Here is a 21,916-nt window from a genome sequence, read left to right as displayed (position 1 = left end):
AACAGAACATGCACATACACGTAGCACACATACATGTTCACACGATGCACTAAGGTCTCCCAGTCACTTATTAGTGGGCTAAAATTAATTTGAATCTTACAGTCACTGAAAAGGTGCAGGAAGAAAACCATCAGCCTTCGTGTTTAAAGATGCAGGCGTTAATAGTTTCCCAAGCTCAACAGAAAGCTCTAACAGGGTGGTGCCTTTTCTTCAGTTTGCATTTTACTTACAAGTATTGCATTCATTCCTGATGCAATGGCATAGCTCAAACCTGACAGGCGTGCTGCATATGTATACTCTTTTAAATCATCCTTCAATAACCTGATAAACAGGTATGTCATGTTGCAATGGAGAGGATCAGCATAAATGTAGCGACTAACAAAAAGAAAAACAAAAGAAACTCTTTGACGCCTCACACGGTGGCATGACAATGAGGAAACGTGACCGGAGAGTATGGATATGCAGCCTCACGCTCTGCCTTCTGAGGAGACAGGGCAGGCCAACCTCGCATTTTACAAAGACATGACTTCATTTTGTTTTCTGAAACTCAAGATCTCAGGTACAGAATGGGTGAGAGCTAAACCTAGATCGGGCACAATTTTGTTTGAGGAGAAAAATATGACATTCTGATGAAAGATGTTAAAAAAAAAAAAAACAACTCTGCATACTATGAGCGGTACACAGTGGAATGTTAGAATAAAAGCTAATGTAAAAATTAAGAGAAAATATGATAAGCCATGAAGGTGTTTAAAAGAAATTAAACTCATACCCACTATGAAAAGTGCTTCCATCAAATCAATATAAAAATGTTGCTGAGTGGAAGGCTGAGACATGGGTACTTACATACATCCCATAGATGGTATTTTGGAGGTCATAGCTCAGGCCCGCTAGCTCTGCTGCATATGCATACTCGTTGAGTGAGTCTTTGAGAAGCTCAAGGTACAAATAGGCCATGTTACAGTGCAAGGGGTCCACATAAGCAAATGGGCTGGAAGAAAATGTCGACAGTGAAAGGCTGATGTACTACTTCCCAATGGACCACGGCCTTTTGAGACAGGCGGAGAAACTGAATGTTAGCTTATGCACTTTCCTGAAGACATGGTTGAATTCTTGAATCTGTTTCTTTTTGTCATGAGGAGAAAAAGGTCTAAGAAGGAAGATGTCAGAAATACGCTACATGTGTGCATTGGTGGCAGTGAAGAAAGAAGTGATTACCTCAGATGGCATAGGCCAAGTGGCCTTCAACCTTCCCGATACTGTGACCCTTTAGATAGTTCCTTATCCTGTGGAGACCCCAACCATAAATATGTATCATTGCTATTTCACAACTGTAGGTTTACTACGGTTATGAATGGTGATATAAATATCTAATATGCAGAATATCTGGTATCTGACCCCTGTGAAAGGCCCACAACCTACAGGTTGAGAGCCACTGGCATGGAGAAGTGACCAGCTAGAAAGGAAAGGCAGGTGAGAAAAGGAAAAGGTTAAAGTGCTTGGCCGTCCTTCAGCGGCTGGGAGGAGGCATAACTGAGTGAGTTGATCCAACATCGGCATGTCTTCTCTCTCCAAGCAAGCTACTCTCTTAAAGTACAGAAAGATGTGACTGAGAAGCCTGTGTGCTTTAACTGTACAGCCTTAAAACAGAAAGATTTAACAGAATTGTGAAAATATTAGCTTACCCCTAATCAACAGAAGTACAGAACTACCAGAACAAACATTAATAAAGTAGCTAGGATTAAAAAAAATTACAGTATGAAAATATCTATGTGAGAGTGTATGAAAGGAGAAGCAATTGTAGCATATAACAGGTGAATAGAACTAGATATCAACTTTTATCTCTCAGACAGGAAGCTGTTTTCCCCGGGGCACCTGGGTTGGCAGCACCAAGGTTTAGGATTCAAACATAAGTTAGGCTGCTTAGTTGACTATACAACACCGCTTACCTTTATCAACACCAAGGAAAGCGCCATGCACTCAACAGTATGCGTCACTACACACTTACTACAGTGCTCTCTAGGCACTCAGAGCAGATGAGGACTGCTCAGGGTTTATAGCTTAACTGGAAGAGACAAGCAATAAGCTCAAGTCTGATATACCAGGTGGTGACAGGGTTATGGAAAAAAAGCAATGAATAAAGTTCAAGAGAAAAAAATATCTAAATGGATATTGCCATTTAATTCTCTCTTTTAAAAAATAAATTCATCTATCTGTGTACACATCTATTATCTATTATATGGCACATATAAAATTCAGAAGTCAACTGAATTTTGGTAGCTATTTCTCTTCTGCCATATGAGTCCTAGGACCAAACTCAGATTATCAGGCTTAGTGGCAATACCTTTACCTGCTAAGTTATCTCTCTGACCTTGTTTTAATTCTCTTACAGTATTGCATACAATGACATGTTCTTTAAGCAATGAGGAGCTTTAAACTTAAGGCATTATACACCCCCCACACACACACACAGTGGATTTCGGGGTGGGGTGGGGGTGAGAATGCCAACCCATCAAAACAAAGTAAGGCCATGATGTCAGGTGGGGTTGAAAGTCAGTAGTGCCTCAGAAAAGAATTACAAATGTCCTAAAATACCAAGTTATACAACTGTGTGTGCAGGGCACTGGAATAGGCCAAAAGTTTAACTTTTAAGAGACATGATTCCACTGAAATATGTAAATTCTGGCTCAAATATATAACAATCAGATATTATACAAGTACATATTGTTCACCAGGTCTTAAAAACTGTAATTTTTAAGTATACACAATTTAATGTATAAAGTATACATAATTTAATCCTAATTTTGAAAAGATAAAAAGGACACACACAACACACACACATACAATCTTCCTTTCCTTCTTCTACTTATTCAAGACAAGGTTTCTCTGTGTAACCCTGGCTACACTGAAATTTGTTCTACAGGCCTCACACTCAAAGAGATCAGTCTGCATCTGCCTCCTGAGTACTAGGATAAAAGATGTGTGCCACCACTGCCCAGTGATAAATTCATTTTTAGAGAACATTTCTTTTAGAAATGTAAAATTACAGTATGAGTCAGGTTTGGCAGTATACGTCTGTAATCCCAACACTAAGGCTAAAGCAAGAGAATAGCTAGACCGTGTTAGTTTACATTATTCTAAGGCATTCTAAGACTTAGCAGTTTAAAACAACTAACATTTAGCCATGAGATGCACATATGTCTGAGGATTGGGGAATGTGAAAACTGCAGTTTAGTGACCCTAGTTCAAGGTGTGTAATGAGGTGAGAGTCAAGGCATTCTCTGGCCTTTGCTCCTTTGAAGGGTATACTAGAAAGTGAAGGTCAACTCTGCAATTGTTAGAAGGATTCATTCATGGACCTCTCTAAAACACAAACATTGTTACATGAGGTATGTTTTTGAGATTATCTCAAAAAATAAAAATCCATCTCCCTTCTCTTTGTGTGTGTGTGTGTGTGTGTGTGTGTGTGTGTGTGTGTGTGTGTGTGTGTGTGTGTGCGCGCGTGTGTGTGTGCGTGTGTAAACACATTCATGTGTACATTTACTCACACAAACAGGTGTATTTATTCACACATGCATGTATGTGCATGTGTGTGCACCCATACACACCTATTTATTTGAACACATACATCCTTGGGCAAGTTTCAGGAACTGAAAAAAATGAACCAACAAAAACATTCCAATTATTAACTCTTTCCTTAACGAACCTTCTCCATAAATCTATAGCTTGTCCAGATTCCCAAATCCCAAAGGCTAAGAATAAGAAGACCCTCCTAATAAGAGCTACCATAAATCAACTCAGCTGAAGGGAACACTCATTAATGCAAGGAATAATTAACTTTGACTCTAAGCACTTCATAGCAGCCTTTTCTTGTCTAGGAGAAATCTAATCATTATTTCAAGAATGGATGCTTAAGAAGACAAAACTCAAGGAAAATATAATTACTGATATCCTAAATTGGAGTCAAATACATACCTGAAAAACTCAAAGTTGAGACAAGCTTTCGGCAAGAAAAATTTATCATCTTGCTTGAACCACAGTTTACTCATGGCTGTATCCTGTGACAGAGAAAGAGTTTGTTAGGGAAACAGAGGTACACTTCACAAAAGTATCTGCTCAGTGCACCCATCAAAGGACATTCATTATTCTGAAGGTTGCTGCTGCCCCACAACCTTGATTTTTTTTTTTTTTTTTTTGATTTTTAGAGACGGGGTTTCTCTGTGGCTTTGAAGGCTGTCCTGGAACTAGCTCTTGTAGACCAGACTGGTCTGAAACTCACAGAGATCCGCCTGCCTCTGCACCACCACCGCCTGGTGCCCCACAACCTTGAAGCACCAGGTTAACAAGCAGAACAGAGAGAAGATTGACAGCCCATGGCAGAGAGCAGCTAGCCCTCTACGTTCCATTAATGGGGTGATGAGAGCACGGTGGAAGAGACAGATGGGGAGACATTGATACCAACTGTTCTGGCAGCATCTTTTTGCACACTTGGAGCCCGAGAAACCCAGGACATCTTTTGGATAGATGTGTCAGCCAGCCTCTAGGGTGATCTACAACCCTGCTGGCTGGGATTCACCCTTGTATAGTTCTGCTCTAATCAGAATTAGTCTGCCTAACTGACAGAAAAACGACAGACTCAATGGTACTCTATCCCCAAGATTCAACTGTAAGACTCTGGCTCCCAACTTGGTCACTACTTTCTCTTTTTCAGTCAATCATCTGGGGAAAGCCAGCTGCCATATCAAACAACTCTACAGAGTTGAGAAGTTTATATGCTGACGACCTAAAGCCTATTAACAACCACAAAACTGAACCTGGGAGAGAATTCTCCAGCCCTAGTTTAGCCTTCCAAAGAGCAAAGCCTCAGACAGCACCTTAACCATAACCTCATTACAGAACTTGAACCAGAACTACCAACCCATGTCACTTTCAGATCCCTGATCCTCAGAAAGTCTATCTTGTGGTTTTATCTGACTTTTTTTTTAAGGATTTATTATGTATACAGCTTTATGTCTGCATGTATTCTTCCACACCAGAAGAGGGCACCAGATCTCATAACGGATGGTTGTAAGCCACCATGTGGTTGCTGGGAATTGAACTCAGGACCTCTGGAAGAGCAGTTGGTGCTCTTATCCTTTGAGCCATCTCTCCAGCATCCCCGTATCCCCCAGACTTCCTTCCTGGCTTCATATTTAACCTTGCATGAAGTGGCACAAACCTACTTCTTTATCATATCTTTAGTGGACATGAAGAGGGACCTCTGAACAGACTTACAGTCCATTAGAACCCTGACTTTTTTCTGCAACAAAGCAGTCCTCTAGATTCTATTGTTTGGTAGTTTTGTTTGCTGTTGCATTTTTAACTTCATAGTATTTCTTGTATTCTTTTACTACATTTCTGTCATTTCATAGGATGTGACAAATCCTAAATCAACAAAGTACCAAATAGAAGAAATTACCTCTCTCTATTTCTCAATGTAATAGGTCTGACCTTTACATTTAAAACCACTGATTCTGTTTATGTGTACATGCCGATAGCACAAGAAATTCGGGGGCTAAGGCAAGAGGATCACTTGGCTCCTTGAGAGTTGGGTAACATAAGAAGAAACGCCCATCATAAACAAACAAACAATCAGACCACAGATTCAACACATTACCTTAATGAGAGCAGGGTATGACGTTGCATCTTTTTCTAAAGACAAAATCTCAAAATTCGTAGGAATAAATTCATTCTTTGTTGGAAGTTTGAATTTCCCATTCAGTTCAGCATTTTGCCATTTCTGGATGAATAATAAAATACACACACACAAAAGCAATTATGAACAGAACTTAAGAGTTAAAACCACTGTCTTTGGGATGATGCTATACTCTGTTTTGGTCTACAACAATAAGCATGTGGTTCACTCTGTAATCTGAGTCCTTGGGAAGCAGAGGTAGAAGGATCCCCAGCAAGACACCAGTCTGGGTGACTTCTCTAGAGCTAAACAATGAGACACCAACTACAAACAACAAAAAAATAGTATCTTTGCTCAATGTGAGCAAACAGAAAGGAGCATTCTCCCGTCATATATGAAGGGGCTACAACTAGATCAGTAGAGTCTGATGGATTTTTCTTGTAACTTGAGTTTATCTTTCTAGTACTAAGAAAGACTTTACATTCATCTATAAATCTCTCCCCTCCCCCCCACTTCTAATCAGCTGTTTAAAGAAAAATCTGAGTCTGTGGAACACAGAGAAACTGATGGCATCATATCTGCTCTAGCTCTTTAAAAAATAACCATCTACACAGGGATATTTAATCCATACTCCATTTACAGCCTGAAGGCCAGACTAATGGGGCTTCTTCCACTTACTTATTTTGTATTCAGCTGCAGACACACCACAGTGCCTATGTGGAGGTCAGAGTACAACCTATAGGAATCAATTATCTCCTTCCAAGTACTGTGTGGATTCTGGGGATTGAACTTGAGTCGTCAGCCTTGACAGCAAGTGCTTTTACACCCTGAGCACTCTCACCACTTCAGTGCTTCGTAAGGCCTAAGCCACATTTAGTCCAGAAGACATGCAAAGTATTAGGTGAGCCCATAATTCAAGACAAGGTTAAGCTGGGTGGTGGTGGCACACTCCTTTAATCCCAGCACTCGGGAGGCAGAGGCAGGCGGATCTCTGTGAGTTTGAGGCCACCCTGGTCTACAGATTGAGTTCCAGGACAGCCTCCAAAACTATACAGAGAAACCCTGTCTCGAAATAAAACAAAATAAAAAGACAAGGGTAAAACAATGACAAGATTTAAGTCGAGACAGACACATGAACTGGTTCCAACTGGTTCCAGCAGGACAGATGACAGGCCACTGAGAGTTGATCCCTAATTTACAACACATTATTGGGTGGAGAGATGGCTCAGCTATGAAAAGCTCAGGCTCACAACTAAAGGGCTTTGCATTATTGAAAACTCAAAGGGGCAAACAAGTGCCAATAGTTCTGGATCCAGTCACTTGTTACCTACTGATACGTCACAGCTTTGTAGACACTGAAGTTTAATTTTGGTGTCAACACATACGTCTTTTGGCATGGGGAGAGCAGTGATGTTGAGCAAGACTTTTAAGTGGCAGCTTGGCTCCAGAAACGCTGAGTGGAGGGTAGGAAACACACGGCAAGCCATCCCACTGCCAAACTTCCAGATAAGCTTAAAAAAATTCTCTAGCACAAGGCTGTGAACAGTCAGAATTTGGTAAGCAGAAGGCTCTCTTTGTTCTCAGTTTATTACAGCCCCAGCACCGACTGAAAAAAAAGATGAGCTTCCTCCCATTTAGGAATATGTATTTAGTCACATCCTGGAGGGCATCAAAATATCAGAGCTCCCTGAAGCATCAGTGATTTTTTTTCTTACATTATTGCTTTTTTTTTAGACCAGAGAGATGGCTCATCAGGTACACTGGGCACACCAACCTGGATACCTGAGCTCCATCCCTGGAACCCATGTGGAGCTAGAAGGAGAGAGCTGGCCCTACAAAGTTATCCTCTGACTTCCACATATATATCGTGCATACACAGTAAATAAAACTTTAAAAAATATTTCTTTTCTTGTATCATCACTGGAAAAAAAAGTTTACTACTTAATAAGCTTTTCTGGTACTTTTGAGTAACAGACCCAAACTCAAGGGTCCACAGTCAGCAAGGCAAGAGAGAAAAAGATTCTGTGTAGCTAAGCAAAGCCTTGAAAAACTGACCAATGTAGTAGGATGCAATGCAAGCACAACTGTTTGGAAATAAATCACAATTCTCTTATGTTGATAAAAAGAGTAATCAGACCATGAGGGAAAATACAATGCTACCAAAAGGTAACGACAGTGTGTGAGTACCAGCCGGAACTGGAACAGCAGCAACAGCTGTCGCCTGCCTTCCATGTCTCCTGCTTCCTCATCTCTTGTCTTCCTGGTGCTGTGCAACTCTGTGTTCACCACACTTCAGGGCTTAGATGCATGAAGCTGCAAGACTATTACAGCCTTGTGCTTTGATAAACACATGGGAAAATGCCAGAGCACATTTCTTCATGTAAAACCTTACCCTCCAGCTCTCTAGTTCCTCTTTCACTCTTCCCAGGACAGTAGGGACAACAGTGGCCACCACTCTCCATACTCTGGAACCCACGTGGAGGATCGAGGGGCATTCATATTCTCCTGGTTCCCCACATCTCAGGCTTATTCACAGGTGACTGAGGCCTACCTGAATGACTTCCTCTGGTATAGCTTCTTGCTTGTACTGGGTTCCATACCATTGCTCTGTGCGGTCAGTTTTCCCTTCAAATGATTTGGAAACTATTGCCACCCTAGAGACAGATGGAAAAACAAACAAACAAGTCTGTAAAGTTACGATACATATATATGCAAACTCTGACTCATGAAAATGTAAATTATGTCCAAGAATGTGTTGGGCCTTATCCTAGCTTGCTTTCCGTTGTGGTGATAAACCTTGGACGCTGGGGAAGAAAGGGTTTATTTCATCTTATAGGTCACAGTCCTCCATTGAGGGATGTCAGGGCAGGAACCTGGGGGCAGGAATGGAAGAACCATGGAGGAACACTGCTTACAAGCATGCTCCCCATGGCTATCTCAGCTTGCCTTTTATTTATTTATTTATTTTTTTTTGGTTTTTCGAGACAGGGTTTCTCTGTGTAGCTTTGGAGCCTATCCTGGCACTCGCACTGTAGACCAGGCTGGCCTCAAACTCACAGAGATCCCCCTGCCTCTGCCTCCCGAGTGCTGAGATTAAAGGCGTGCGCCACCAACGCCTGGCTCTCAGCTTGCTTTTTAAACACAACTCAGAAACACTGCCTAGTGGGCTGGACACTCCCCCACCAATATGAACATGAGTCCGGAAAATGGCCCATCAACTTGAGTGTAAGCCAATGCTTCTCAATTGAGGTTCCCTTTTCTCAGATGATCCTAGCTTGTGTCAAGCTGACAAAAAAACAACCACCTCAGGCCTCTTAAAACCCAAAGAACAGGCAACATTGTACAGGCTTCTGAGACAGCCCATTACCTTTGAATACAGCCCTTTTTTTTTTTTTTTTTTAATGTGAAAAGATTGCTACAGGGGAGTCTTCTAGGTATGCTACTGCCTGCTTTAAAAGAACAGCTAGGGCAAAAATAGAAGAAGGAACAGGGATGTGGTACCTCTTTGAGGTGGGAGTGTCATGAGCTGGAGGCCAGCCTGAGCTACATAGTTAGACTCTGTCTCAAGAAAAATAGCAGCAATAAAACCAAAGTAATTAAGAAATTGTCAGCCGGGAGGTGGTGGCGCAGGCCTTTAGTCCCAGCACTTGAGAGGCAGGTGGATCTCTGTGAGTTCTAGACCAGCCAGGTCTACAATAGCTAGTTCCAGGACAGCCTCCAAAGCCACAGAGAAACCCTGTCTCAAAAAAAAAAAAAAAAAAAAAAAAAAAAAAAAAGAAAGAAAGAAAGAAAACAAAAAACAAAACAAAACAAAACAAAAAAAAAGAAAGAAATAGTCTTTATAGCTAGCTGGGTGGTGGGGATAAATGCCTTTAATCCCAGCACTCAGGAGGCAGCGATAGGTAGATCTCTAAGTTTGAGATCAGCCTGTTGTACAGAGTGATTTTCAGGACAGCCAGGGCTACACAGAGAAACCCTGTCTTGAAACAAAAACAAAAAACTCATGTCATTTCTAGTTTGCGCTCTCTGCTCCACAGGAGCAAGATGTGACCTCTCAGCTTCTTGCTGCTGCTGCCATGCCTGCCACTTGCTGCCACAGTTGCCTGTCATGATAGTGTCTTATGCCTCTGGAACCACAAGCCATATAAACTCTTCCTTTAATAAGCTGCCTTGGCCATGGCATTTCAGCACTGCAATAGAAAAGTGACTAATGCAAGAAGGGACAGTAGAGGTAAAATGACCAAGGGCAAAGAATATTAAGAGTCGCTGGGCTGAAGATGTAGGTCAGCAGTAGAGCATGCAGTGAGTTAGACCTCAAGCACCATGAGGAATAAAGAGAGAGGAAAATGAAAACCTTTTATCAATAAAATTCTGTAAGCTTTTCCTGGAGAGCAATGTCAGAGACACTTCTCTCTTAGTTGTCTAAACTGAATCGGTCCATTTCCACCAGCATAGTCAACCTCTAACTGGGACAAAGCCTAATTTGAACCTGTTGAATTGAGGAATTCTAGCCAATTAGCTTGTCTGGATTGGCACGAAGTCAGTTGGATCTGTTTCTCCCTTATGATCCAACTCAAATAACTAGGTCTATGTTAGCATTTATTTGCTTCCATCTGTCCTCAGGCATTTGGTTGGAGCTTCTGCGTGCTGCCCTCACAGTTGAATGCCTAGTGTTGTCATCAAAACAGCCCTCTGCTCAATACCAGTCACTTTCAGAATCTCCCTTTCTTTTTCTGTTTGCATGTATCATGTATGGGTTGTACATGGTGGGGGGTGGGGGGGGATGCATGTGGCAGTCTGAGGCTGATGCTATAAATCGTCCTCAATGCTCTTCCACTTTGTTCACAGTCTCATTCAAACCCAGAGCTCACCAGTACTGTTAGTCTCCCTAGTTACACTGCCTGGGAATTTGCTGCCTCTGCTTCCCAAGGCTGGAACTCTCTCTCTCTCTCTCTCTCTCTCTCTCTCTCTCTCTCTCTCTCTCTCTCTCTCTCTCTCTCTCTCTTTAAGGTTTTATTCATTATGTATACAACATTCTGTTTCCATGTATATCTGCACACCGGAAGAGGGCACCAGATCTCATAACAGAAGGTTGTGAGCCACCATGTGGTTGCTGGGAATTGAACTCAGGACCTCTGAAAGAGCAGTGGGCGCTCTTAACCTCTGAGCCATCTCTCCAGCCAAGGCTGGAACTCTTAAGTGGTCCAGCATGGCTACCTGTCACTTAACTGGGTTCTAGCAAGCACTTTAACCACTAAACCATTTTTCCAGATGCAGAATCATGATCTCTATTCCAAACAACTTGTTAGACTTCCCATACAGCAATGGCTAGCTGTCTGAATTACCTTCTATCCCTTATTCATTCTACAGAACAAGTGTATTTGGTCTTATCAACCTGCTTTGAGACAGATACATTAACCGGTTTAATTCACCTATCTGCCAAGCTGGACTGATCTTTCTGTCACTACCAGTTCTGGAAAACAAGTTAAATAAGAAGAAACATATTCCACAAAAGCACAAGAGAAGAATCAGAGCTTAAGAGATCAAAGAGTTCTGTCAGGAGTCCACAAGGAAATGATGTATGCTGACAAGTCAAGAACCTCCCCAGGGGCCTGCAAGGAGCTCAGCAGATAGAGGCATGTGCTGCACAAGCACGACTGATTTGATCCCTGGCACGCACAATGATGGTGGTACACACCTTTAATCCCAGCACTCGGGAGGCAGAGGCAGGAGGATCTATGAGTTCGAGGCCAGCCTGGTCTACAGAGTTCTATAATAGACAAAGACAGCTCAGGAAAAAGAAAAAGAACAAGAACAAGAAAAAAAAAAAAAAAGTAGGAGAACTGACTCCACCAAGTTGTCATCTGACTTCCATAAAGACACCATGGAAAGCACACGCCCACCCCCAATGATGGATGTGAGAATGGGAGGACCAGGTAGGAAGGCGGAGAGGAAATGGGATCAGGGGAGAGAATGAGGAGAAAGACAGAATTCAAGAGCATTTGAGGGGGCAGTATAGGAACTTCCTGTAATATATGAAGGTGATTCCAATGAAATCTACAATAATAAGGGAGATGGAACCCCTCCTAGTCATCTTTTGTCACTGAAAAAAAAAAGCTTTCAGTCCCGAGACTGGGTGTCATCCAATTGAGGTGTCTGAAAGGGTCCCATGGAAATCCCCAAACAATCGAGGTTATTGCCAAGACAATAGGTTACTCTCCACAAACTGACAGCTGGGACCCACTGCTAAAGACAACACCCACACAACTCATTGAACATGAAGAGACAGAGATAGTGCCTACATGGAAAGTTACTCTGCAGGCTACAAAAAAAAAAAAAAAAAAAAAAAAAAAAAAAAAAAAAAAAAAAAAAAAAAAAAAAAAAAGAAAAAGAAATGTAAACACCAAACCAACCATAAAACCACTGATCTACAATTTGTCCTGCCTGCAAAATATGCTCGGGCCATGGTGGTACAAACTTTGTGGTAGTAACCAACTGATGTCTGATTTGACTTAAGGCCCAATCCGTAAGATAGAACCCATACCTGACACTGCTTGGCTGACCAAGAACCAGAGTCAGGACAGCCCAGAGACCTAGAGAAAAAGCAACCACTATTGGTCTTGAAATAATGATAGTAATAATAACGACAACAATTCTGCTATACTCAATAGATTCATTGTCAGAGAGGCTTCCTCCTGCAGCAGATGAGAACAAATACAGAGAACCACAGCCAGACTCCTGTGTGTGTAAACAAGGCGGTCTCTGATTCTAGTGCCTTCTCTTGGGGCTCTTTTACTTGTCTGTTGGCTTGTCTTATCGAACTTCAATACAATGGTTTTCATTTTATCTTATTATATTTTATATTGTTATGTTTGGCTGTTACCTCATAGAAGCCTGTTCTTTTCTAATGAGAGACAGGGAAGGAGTGGATCTGGATGGGAGAGGAGGTGAGAAGAAACTGGGAGGAGTAGACGGACGGGAAACTGTATTCAGATTATACTGTATGAGAAAAGAACCCAGGATAAATAAAGGGGGTTGCTAGACTGCAGGCCGACTGGTGACTTCACGTTAGGGAAAACATGTTCAACAATGCAGGAGTTGGATGGGGCCCACCTGGAAACAAAGGGTTCCTCACTACAGATATTAAAACAGTATGGTTTCCAGGGAACGACTTCTCATGAGACTTTTGCAAAGAGTGCCTGAGAGAAAAAAAGACAATAGCTGAAGGGTGAAAAGAGGTGTCACAGGTAATCTGGATGGATTTAGTTACTCCAAGGGCACACACAAGGCCGGCAAGTAGGAACCTGGCTGTGGTAGATACTCTGACTCACGTCCTTTGAGATCTTGCCAAAATGTCTATGAAGACCTAAATTAGCCAGTCATTTAGCTCTCTGGGCTTCAGTTTCATAATGTTTTTCAAAGGAGATTCAAATTAGATTAACTTTATTCCTTCACTAGTAGAATCCTACAGCTTCCTAATGAATTAGATTTTTGTTTGTTTCAGATGCTGGGATCAAACCCAGAACCTTGCACATTTACCACCACTAAGTTACACCCTCAACCCCTCAAATTAGCTTTTTTACAGATAAACACAAAAGAAAAAAGTGGAAAACAAGCAAACCAAAATTCTATTGATAAAACAAAATCAAAGTGCTGAGGAAAACCTGACTTATGAAAAATGCTGAATCATGTGTGTGCATGTGTGTGTGTCTACCATTGTGTGCATGTGTGTGTGTTGTGTATCTTCTTAATCACTGAGCCCTCAATCCAGCTGCTATATGTTATTTATGAAACTAAGGAGGAATTACTTAAACTAAGTAAGGAAGAAGAAAAAAGAGGCTAAAATGTGGTGATATATTGTTTATGATCTAATAAAGCTTGCCTGGAGATCAGAGTGCAAAGATAGCCACAGCTCTAGAAGATGGGCGGTGGTGGCCCCACCTTTAATCTCAGTACTGCAGGAGACAGAGGCAGAAGGGTCCCTGTTAGCTCAAGGCCACCCTGTACTACATGAGAGTGAGTCAGTCTAAAAGAGAAACAGAGCTCACACCTTTAATCCCAGCACTAGAGAGAATATAAGGAGCTCAGTGCAGTCTCAGGAGCAGTGTGAGATTTGGTGAGGAGCAGTGCAGTCTGGAGATGCAGTCTGAGGATTGGTGGATCACCCCGTCTGTCTGAGCATTGGTAGAGGTGAGAGCTCTCTGGTGGCTTTACTGATTTGCTTTTCTGATCTCCAGGCAAGATTTATTAGATCATAACAATAAATATCACCCAAAGTGTCTCTAGGTTTATATTATTTGTGTTACCCTAAAAGTTTAAGAACATTCAGTCAACTTTTCTTGAGCCCTTACTACACCAGCTTGAGTTCTGAAAATATAAACCTAGAGGAAACTCATACTCAATAGAACACATGGCTTAAAGCAAATTGTGCTAAGCTAACTCATGTTAAAAGACACGATGCCACTCTTACTAAATTATCTTTGGAAAACACCACAGATCTTTACATTGTGCAGGTAAAATAAACACAGAAAAAGCTGAAGCTCAGGATAAGTGGCCATAAGCCAGCAGATTAAGCACAGACTACTGAGAGAATTCTACAGCCAATGGGTAAGACTATGAAAGAGACCAGAAGACAGGCCCCAAGTGGATTCATCATTAATATCAACTCTCAAATTAACAGGGTCACTTATTAGTTAAGCTAGGCACATTAAGGGGTATGATAAACACATCAAAGGCATAAGGAGGAGAGTTATGATGATGATGTAGAAACAAGTAATACCCATGGACCAGCAAATACTATCAATACTGAAAAGAAATTTCTCTACCTCAATACTTAATGAGTTCCCAGCATTAGAGGAATTTAGACTGAGGCTGGTAGTTACTTAAGTGATACACGGTAAGCTAGCAGACTGGTGGGCTGCAGCCAATGACCTCTCATGTTCTTTTCATTCTGAGGATTTCCTTCCCTTGAGCAATACAGTTCCCGCCTAGCAGCTGGTGAGATTATCCCAGGCTGTTCAGCACTTCCTTAGTGACCTGCCACAGCTATGATGACAGCAATCAAAGGGTCTAAGCCTCTACAGGAAAAACACTTTTCTTTAAAATGATGGGAAGGGGAAAAGGAGAAGTCTAATTGCATAAGACATCAAATTTAGAAACATGTGATTTAATCAAAAGTAAAGCACAGGCTCCAGCACGCTCACTATTTAAAGCATGATTTTCCTAGGGTGAGTGTGTGTGCGCAAGAAAGTGAATACCATGGATGGGGTAAAGAATGATTTTCCTAGGGTGAGTGTGTGTGCGCAAGAAAGAGAATGCCATGTATGTGGGTAAAGCATGATTTTCCTAGGGTGAGTGTGTGTGCGCAAGAAAGAGAATGCCATGTATGTGGGTACACATGCTATGTTATGCATACATGGTCAGAGAACAACTTTGTGAAGTCAGTTTTTTCTTCTACCTTGGGATCAAATTCAGGTCACCAAGCTTGCATAGTAAGCATGCATTCTGGCTGATACATTTGGGGTCCTGTATATTCTTTTTGTTTGTTTTTTTTGTGACAGGGCCTTGCCCACGCTGGATTCAAACTTGCCATCACACCCAGAGGTTTTGTAGTTTCTGTGTGGAGATCTTGTTTACTTTTGGTTAAACTCCTAAGTATTTCACAGGTTTGTTTTGATTGCTCCCCCTACCACCCAGGGTTTCTCTCTGCAGCCCTGGTTGTCCTGGAACTTGTTCTGTAGACCTACCTGCCTCTGGAATTGAAGTGCTGGTATTAAAGAAGTGCACCACCACTGCACAGGTGGCTTTGTTTTTAATAAATATTTTAACTTCCTCATTTTCTATGTATATACAGAAATGAGTTCAGGAGACTGACCTTAGAGCCAGCCCTTGTGTTGTATCACTTTATAGCATCTGAATCATACCGACTCTATTGCAGCCCCATTTAGGAATAAGGATGTTTACATCTGAATTGTCAACTTTCTCTATTATTCACTGACAAAAAAGGAAAAAGTTCTGGACTTTTCTATTCTTGAAGTTAATTACCTTATGCTGAAGGCACCACTGCCAAAGGAGAGTGACAGGCCACAGATCTTTGCTTCTATTAACAACTAGTTTTTGAGTAAGATTTTTCCTATTATAATCCGATATCGAGTAATCAAGGGTTAGACAATAACTATGGCAAAAGACTGACTGGGAGTCAGGCCAGGTGGTGCACGACTGTAATCACGAATCTGGGAGTTGACGGCAGGAGGCTTAGGAGTTCAGGCTTATCAACAGCTACACTAGTGAGATTGTCTTAAAAAAACAAAGACTGATGTGGTTGTGAACTCCTATAATTGCAGCTTTTGGGAGGCAGGGTTGGGAGAATCCATGCAGCTTTGAAGCCAGCCAGGGCTATAAAGTGAGACCGCCCCTTTCAAACATCAATATGGGGGCTGGAGAGATGGTCCAATGGTTAAGAGCACTTGCAGCTCTTCTAGAGGACCTAAATTCAGTTCCCGGCACCCACACTGGTGACTCACAACAACCTGTAATTCCAGCTCCAGGGGATCCAATGCCCTCCAACTTTAAAGAGCACCCACACATATGTGGCATATACCACACAAAAGACACATATAAATTAAATCAAAATAAATCTTTAAAACAAACAAGCTAGGCAGTTGTGACACATGTCTTTAATCCCAATACTCGGGAGTCAGAGGCAGGCAGATGGATCTCTTTGAGTTCGACACCAGCCTGGTCTATAAGAGCTAGTTCCAGAACAGACTCCAAAGCCACAGAGAAACCCTGTCTGGGGGGGCGGGGGGTGGGGGGAACGACTCAGAAACCAAACAAAACATAAGACATAATGTAATTTGTTGTGATTGGATATATGAAAACAGATTAATCTCTATATGATCTCATAACTTATTTTCATTAAGAAAGATTTCTAAACTTTGACTCAATTTATTTTTTTTAAACTAAAAACTATCATTTCCATACCATACCATTTCTCATACCATTCCCCTGGTATGAGAAGTTAGAGTATAGGAAAAACTAAGTTTAATTTGTTTTGTTTTTTTTTCTTTTATGTCATTTCTATCAATGGACTTGAAGGAGGATGAACGAAGAGAGGTGGTTGGTATTGGTTCATCAGACTAGTCTATACTTCTGCAGTCAATTTTATGTTGTATTTTGAGACCAAGTTTCAACTTGGCCTCAAACTCACTATGTAACTGGGGCTGGCTTTGAATGCTTGCTTCCCAAGCACTGGCATTATGGGTTAGCACCATCATAACAGGCTTGTAATCAGACCTGATGGGAAAACGTTCAAAGGCTTGCTGGTGCACACCGTTAGTCACAGAACCTGAAAACAGGCAGGCAGATTTCTGTGAGCTTGAGGCAAGCCTGGTCTATATGGTGTGCTCCCAGCCACCCAAGGATACATACTGAGAGCCTGTCTCAAAACTAAATAAATAGAAATAAAAGTGTTTTATTCACAACCATGAGAAAAGTTTAATATGTAATAGTAAAATCTGGAGATGACTCACCGGACATTTTCTGGTCTGAGCTTATCAAGAACCATGTCTATCAAGTCGGGTCTAAATTCTTCCAGCAAATACTCAGCTGTAAGCACTCCATTTAGGGGATAATACTGTGAAGAGGGAAAATATAAATAGTTGACATGTGAAGGCTACCACAGCATTCATTAATGTAAGCAGATTTCTAATAAATTAAGTTTATTGTTGTATAGGTCCCTTTCCTTCTGTTTGTTTCGTTCCATTAGCAAGCACTCTGTGCTCCTGCATGTCACTCTGTCCCCTGCCACATCTTCATCTTCTCCAGTGCTGGAGACTAAACCAGGGCCTGTGCAAACACAGCAGACCCTTCCTCAGCTATTCCTGGCCCAACCTGACACATCCTTAAGTCTTGTAATGTGATGATTCTGCCAAGTACAAGGTAAGCTTTCATATACTTATATTACTGATACCAAAAATCACAGATTTTTTTGGGGGGTGGGGTGGGGTGGGGAAGTAGGATCTTATCCTGTAGCCCAGGCTAGCCTGGAACTCAACATCCTACCTCAGCCCCCTACAAACATGAGCTCTCATATTTGTTTTGAGGAAAAATATATTTCTGGTTAAAAACTGAGATAACATGGACTGGTTGGCAACCATTGCTTCGTACAAAGTTCCAGCATTTCTGCATTGCAGACCACACTTCTCCAGCACGGTTTACTTTCATTTGTAATGATTCTCACTACTAATGCCTTTCCTTTTGGGAAATTGTGTGTGGGCTTTGGTAAAGGATGGAAATGTATCTTCTCTAAATAAAATAATTCTTTGGAAAAAAATCCCCGCTAGTGTGGAACCAGGAATTCTAGTGTACACTCCTAATTACACTAAGAACAGTAAAGTTAGAGATTCACTAGACACAACTGATCCCAAGGATGAAATGCCTACAATTCAGATCCAGAGCCTGAAGCCATTCAAGGTAAGAGTTTGGTTAATAAGTACCGAGCAATCAGAATGGTATGGTATAATGAGAAAGAGTAAGACATTAGGAACTTCCCTTTTAGGAGCGTTGAGGGGAACAGGCCCATGTAGTAAGACTATGTGTAATAGTGTCTGCTCCCCAGAAGTCCTTTTCCAAGGTCAGGCATTTAGATAAAGGTCTCCATTCCCTTGGGGGTTTGAGGAAAGTTCCTACTTGATATCATTCTTATCTCTAGCAAGAGAAACTGGTGACCCTTCATTAACAAATGACTGGTGCCTACTGTCAAGGTCAATGCTGTATCCCTCAACCCTTGATCTTAAATTATACCCAGCTCACATGCCCTTGCCTCTTGTTTAATCCTATGTGCAACTATATGTTGAGTGTAAGTGTAATCTCTTCTCAATTAAAGGCTGCTGGCAGCCTTCCTAATTCACCCTCAGATCATGTGTATCTCTTCCCCCAAAACCCCAAGCAGGTCTCTGGCACTCAGACAAACTGATTCATCAAGAAAAATTATTTTTGGTTTTTTTTTTTTTTTTGAGGCAGGGTTTCTCTGTAGCTTTGGAGCATGTCCTGGAACTCACTCTGTAGACCAGGCAGGTCTCAAACTCACAGAGATCTGCCTGCCTCTTCCTCCCAACTGGGAGGGCTGGGACTAAAGGCGTGCAACACCACTGCCTGGCTCAACATAAAAATTTTATTGAATACCTTTCCTGTGCTAGCTACTATTTCAGATACTGAGGGCATAAGGGTAGAATGACACATGAAAGGTACTGTGAAGAAGGGGGTGGAGGCAGAGGCATCATTTGGGAGGCCAGGGAAGGTCTTACTAAACACCATCTACGACAAGGAAATGCAAGCCCCGGATGGAAGCACTCCATGTACAGACAATAGCAAGTTCAAAGGTCCTTTTAAAAAAAACCCAACCAACCAAAGAACAGCCAGGCCTGATGGTGCAGCACTGTGAGACAGCCACTAAGGAGGCTGAGCAGGAAGATTGCAGTTCTAGGCCTGCCAGAGCTAGTTACAGTAACTTATCGACAGTGTTTCAAAATGACAAAACATAAGTGCAAAGAAAGAGGCCTGGGGGTGCAGCTCAGTGTGCAGAGCCCACCTCGCCTGTGAGAGGCCATGGATTCAATCTCCAATGCCATAAGAGGGAAAGGGTACAATTAATGTGTGAAAATGAGAAAGCTGGAACAAAACAGGACTGGAAAGGGAGGCTAGAGACTGGCTAGGAATGTAGACAAAGAGCATGGCACCTCTCAGATCACCTCATAGGCCAAGGATGGTCTGAGTTTTATGATAACTCTAGGGGAAAACTGTGGGCGAATTTTAAACATTGGGATAAAACAATCTGCAATTAGTTTTCAAAACCCACTGCAGGGTTTTGGAAACAGAGTTCAGTTTTACAGTGCTTACCTGGCATGTGTGTGGCCTTGTATGTGACCCTAACACCACAAAATAAATAAATTTTTAAGATGTATGCCTTAAAAACATCAGTGAACCTAGAAAACTACTGTGGAGAACGAAATGGAAAACTGAGATAAGAGACCATGCAAGGAGCACAAGTAAGAAATGACAGTAGCCCAGTAACACGGGAAATAGGGAAAGTTGACAACATAAAAGGTTCAGAGGGGAGCACCTGACATATGCTGCAGAACTGAAAAGATGCAGCTGATAAGCAAAATGCCCACATAAAGAAAATACTATAGAGGGAAAGTGCCAGGAAAAGAAGCAGTAATAATCTAAATATATCTTGTCATCAAAGGTTGCTCTGTGCTAAACTGTCTGGTTTTATGAGTCCAAATGGCATCATTTGTGTAGAACTGTAGTAACATACGGAGGACTTAAATGATCCTGCACACCACTGTAAACAGGAAAATCAACTTACATGCAATTTTCCTGCAATCTTGGATGTATAGCCTCGTGGTCTCTCTTTATCTTTAAACCTAAAAGCAACAGCATTCAAGTCCTAAAACAGAAAGTTAATCAATTAGACATAAGCCGGTTATTATTCAGAAATACATTTCTAGTGTTTTGTTTGAATTATAGTCTTTGTACCCACAATTTTATCATCATTACACTTATGAAAAACTGGTAGTATTTGACTTAGGAATGTATAAGACATGGAAAAAATAACTTGAAAATTATCAACATAGGCATAAATAAAAATAAATAAACAATTCTAAATGAAGGTAACCTGAGAAGAGCCACACCCAGGCATGACAGCACAGTTTTAGAATCCTAGCACTTTAGGAGGCTGAAACAGGAGGATCAGAAGTTCAAGGCTGGCCTAGATGGCACAGCAATAAGATAATGTCTTAAAAAAAAGGGGGGGGAGGGGTCTACAGCTTAAATCACTGAACCAACTAGTCAAGGTATCAGAGATCTGTGTACAACCTATGAAATCCAAAAATTCCAGATGATGATTTGAAGACTTGTTCAGACAAAATGCTACACGTTAGAAATTATTGTCATAATTTCCACAAGCAATAATTATAAATTTTTGCCAAGTGTAACAGGATATAGCTCGGTGGTAGGGTGCTTGTCTAACCCACACAAGGATAGTACTTGATCCTCAGCACCAGTGGGGAAAAGTTACCCAATCCAAAATTCATTTTTAGAATTATGATAGGTCTTTATATATAAAGTATTTTTTTAATCCTCTTTAAAAGAAGTCCTTGAAAATTTGAAAGACAGCTGAGTGGTGGTGGTTTAGTTCCTGCACTCAGGAGGCAGAGGCAGGGGATCTCTGAGTTCAAGGGTAGCCTGATCTATAGAGAAAGTTTCATAGCCAGGGCTATGCAGAGAAACCCTGTCTCAGAAAATAATAATAATAATGATAAGATAAATTTAAAAATTGAAAGACAAACACTCTCTGCTTTATACATTAAAAAAAAAAAAAAAGAAAGAAAAAGGCCAGATATGGTGGTGCACACTTTTAGTCCCAGCACTTGAGAGGAAGAGGCACAGGTAGAGAGTTTTGTGGGTTCGAAGCAGCCTGGTTTACATAGTGAGACCCTGTCTAAAAAGGGGGCTGTGAGGGAATGGATGTTTTTCTACACATATGATAAATCATTTTAAAGAATACAATTATTACACATGAAACAATTTATTGTTTCTTTTAGTGTTCACTGTAGAGCTTTATCACCAGATCTAAAAACCCATTTCACGAAGCTTTGGGCAGGAAGTAACACAAACACTGAAAAATGCTAGTTCTCCTCCTACAGAGGCTACGTGATACCTCAACCCCTAAACAAGGCCCCAATTAACAAATTAGATTGCTATAGCTAAGCTTTAACTAATACAACTATGCATTGCAACATTTTAGACTTTAATTAGGGAAAAAAAAAACAAAAGTTCAAATGGGCCTTAAAGTTAAATTAGTTCACATATATTTGTTTTTGAAAAATAGATTTCTTAAGAAAAATTTTGGTGAAACAAAAGTACCTTGCACTCTTGGAAAACCCATTCTTGAGGTCCTTCTGCACGTAGCTTCTGAATGTATTGAAACATGTGCAAAATTATATCTTCAACATGTACTGGAAAAAAGGGGCACACTTAAAAACCATTCAGTCCTTGAATCCTTCAAGCATGGATCACTCCTAAGGGAAGTCAGGCAAGTGGAGATGGTCCCTTTCAGAAAATGGAGTCCTCGCCTCCCTGAGTCTGAGTTTATACTTCCATCCCACACGCAACCCTCTGGACTCACGGATATGTGACACAATAGACAAGAGTACATTCTACTAATATAACATAGGATCA

At 41.3% G+C, this 21,916-nt stretch overlaps 1 protein-coding gene across 2 annotated transcripts in view; it reads right to left on the bottom strand.

The window, feature by feature from the left end:
• Ide (insulin degrading enzyme) overlaps positions 1-21,916 on the bottom strand; it is a 94,142-nt gene that overhangs the window by 21,464 nt on the left and 50,762 nt on the right. Inside the window, exons 9-15 of one of the 2 annotated variants that reach the window (XM_027406320.2) lie at positions 21,602-21,693; positions 20,043-20,123; positions 17,203-17,306; positions 8,223-8,325; positions 5,654-5,776; positions 3,973-4,055; positions 231-375 (exon numbers count right to left, since the gene is read on the bottom strand). In XM_027406320.2, the coding sequence (XP_027262121.1) occupies positions 231-375; positions 3,973-4,055; positions 5,654-5,776; positions 8,223-8,325; positions 17,203-17,306; positions 20,043-20,123; positions 21,602-21,693 (731 nt within the window). Of the gene's footprint in view, positions 1-230; positions 376-843; positions 989-3,972; positions 4,056-5,653; positions 5,777-8,222; positions 8,326-17,202; positions 17,307-20,042; positions 20,124-21,601; positions 21,694-21,916 lie in introns of both variants that reach the window. The other variant, XM_027406319.2, reaches the window with a different exon arrangement.

This window comes from Cricetulus griseus, chromosome 3, assembly GCF_003668045.3.
Source record: "Cricetulus griseus strain 17A/GY chromosome 3, alternate assembly CriGri-PICRH-1.0, whole genome shotgun sequence".
In the NCBI taxonomy this organism is placed as follows: Eukaryota; Metazoa; Chordata; class Mammalia; order Rodentia; family Cricetidae; genus Cricetulus; species Cricetulus griseus.
The sequence above is the reverse complement of the archived record's forward strand: the minus strand, read 5'-3'. Positions and strand labels throughout refer to the sequence as shown.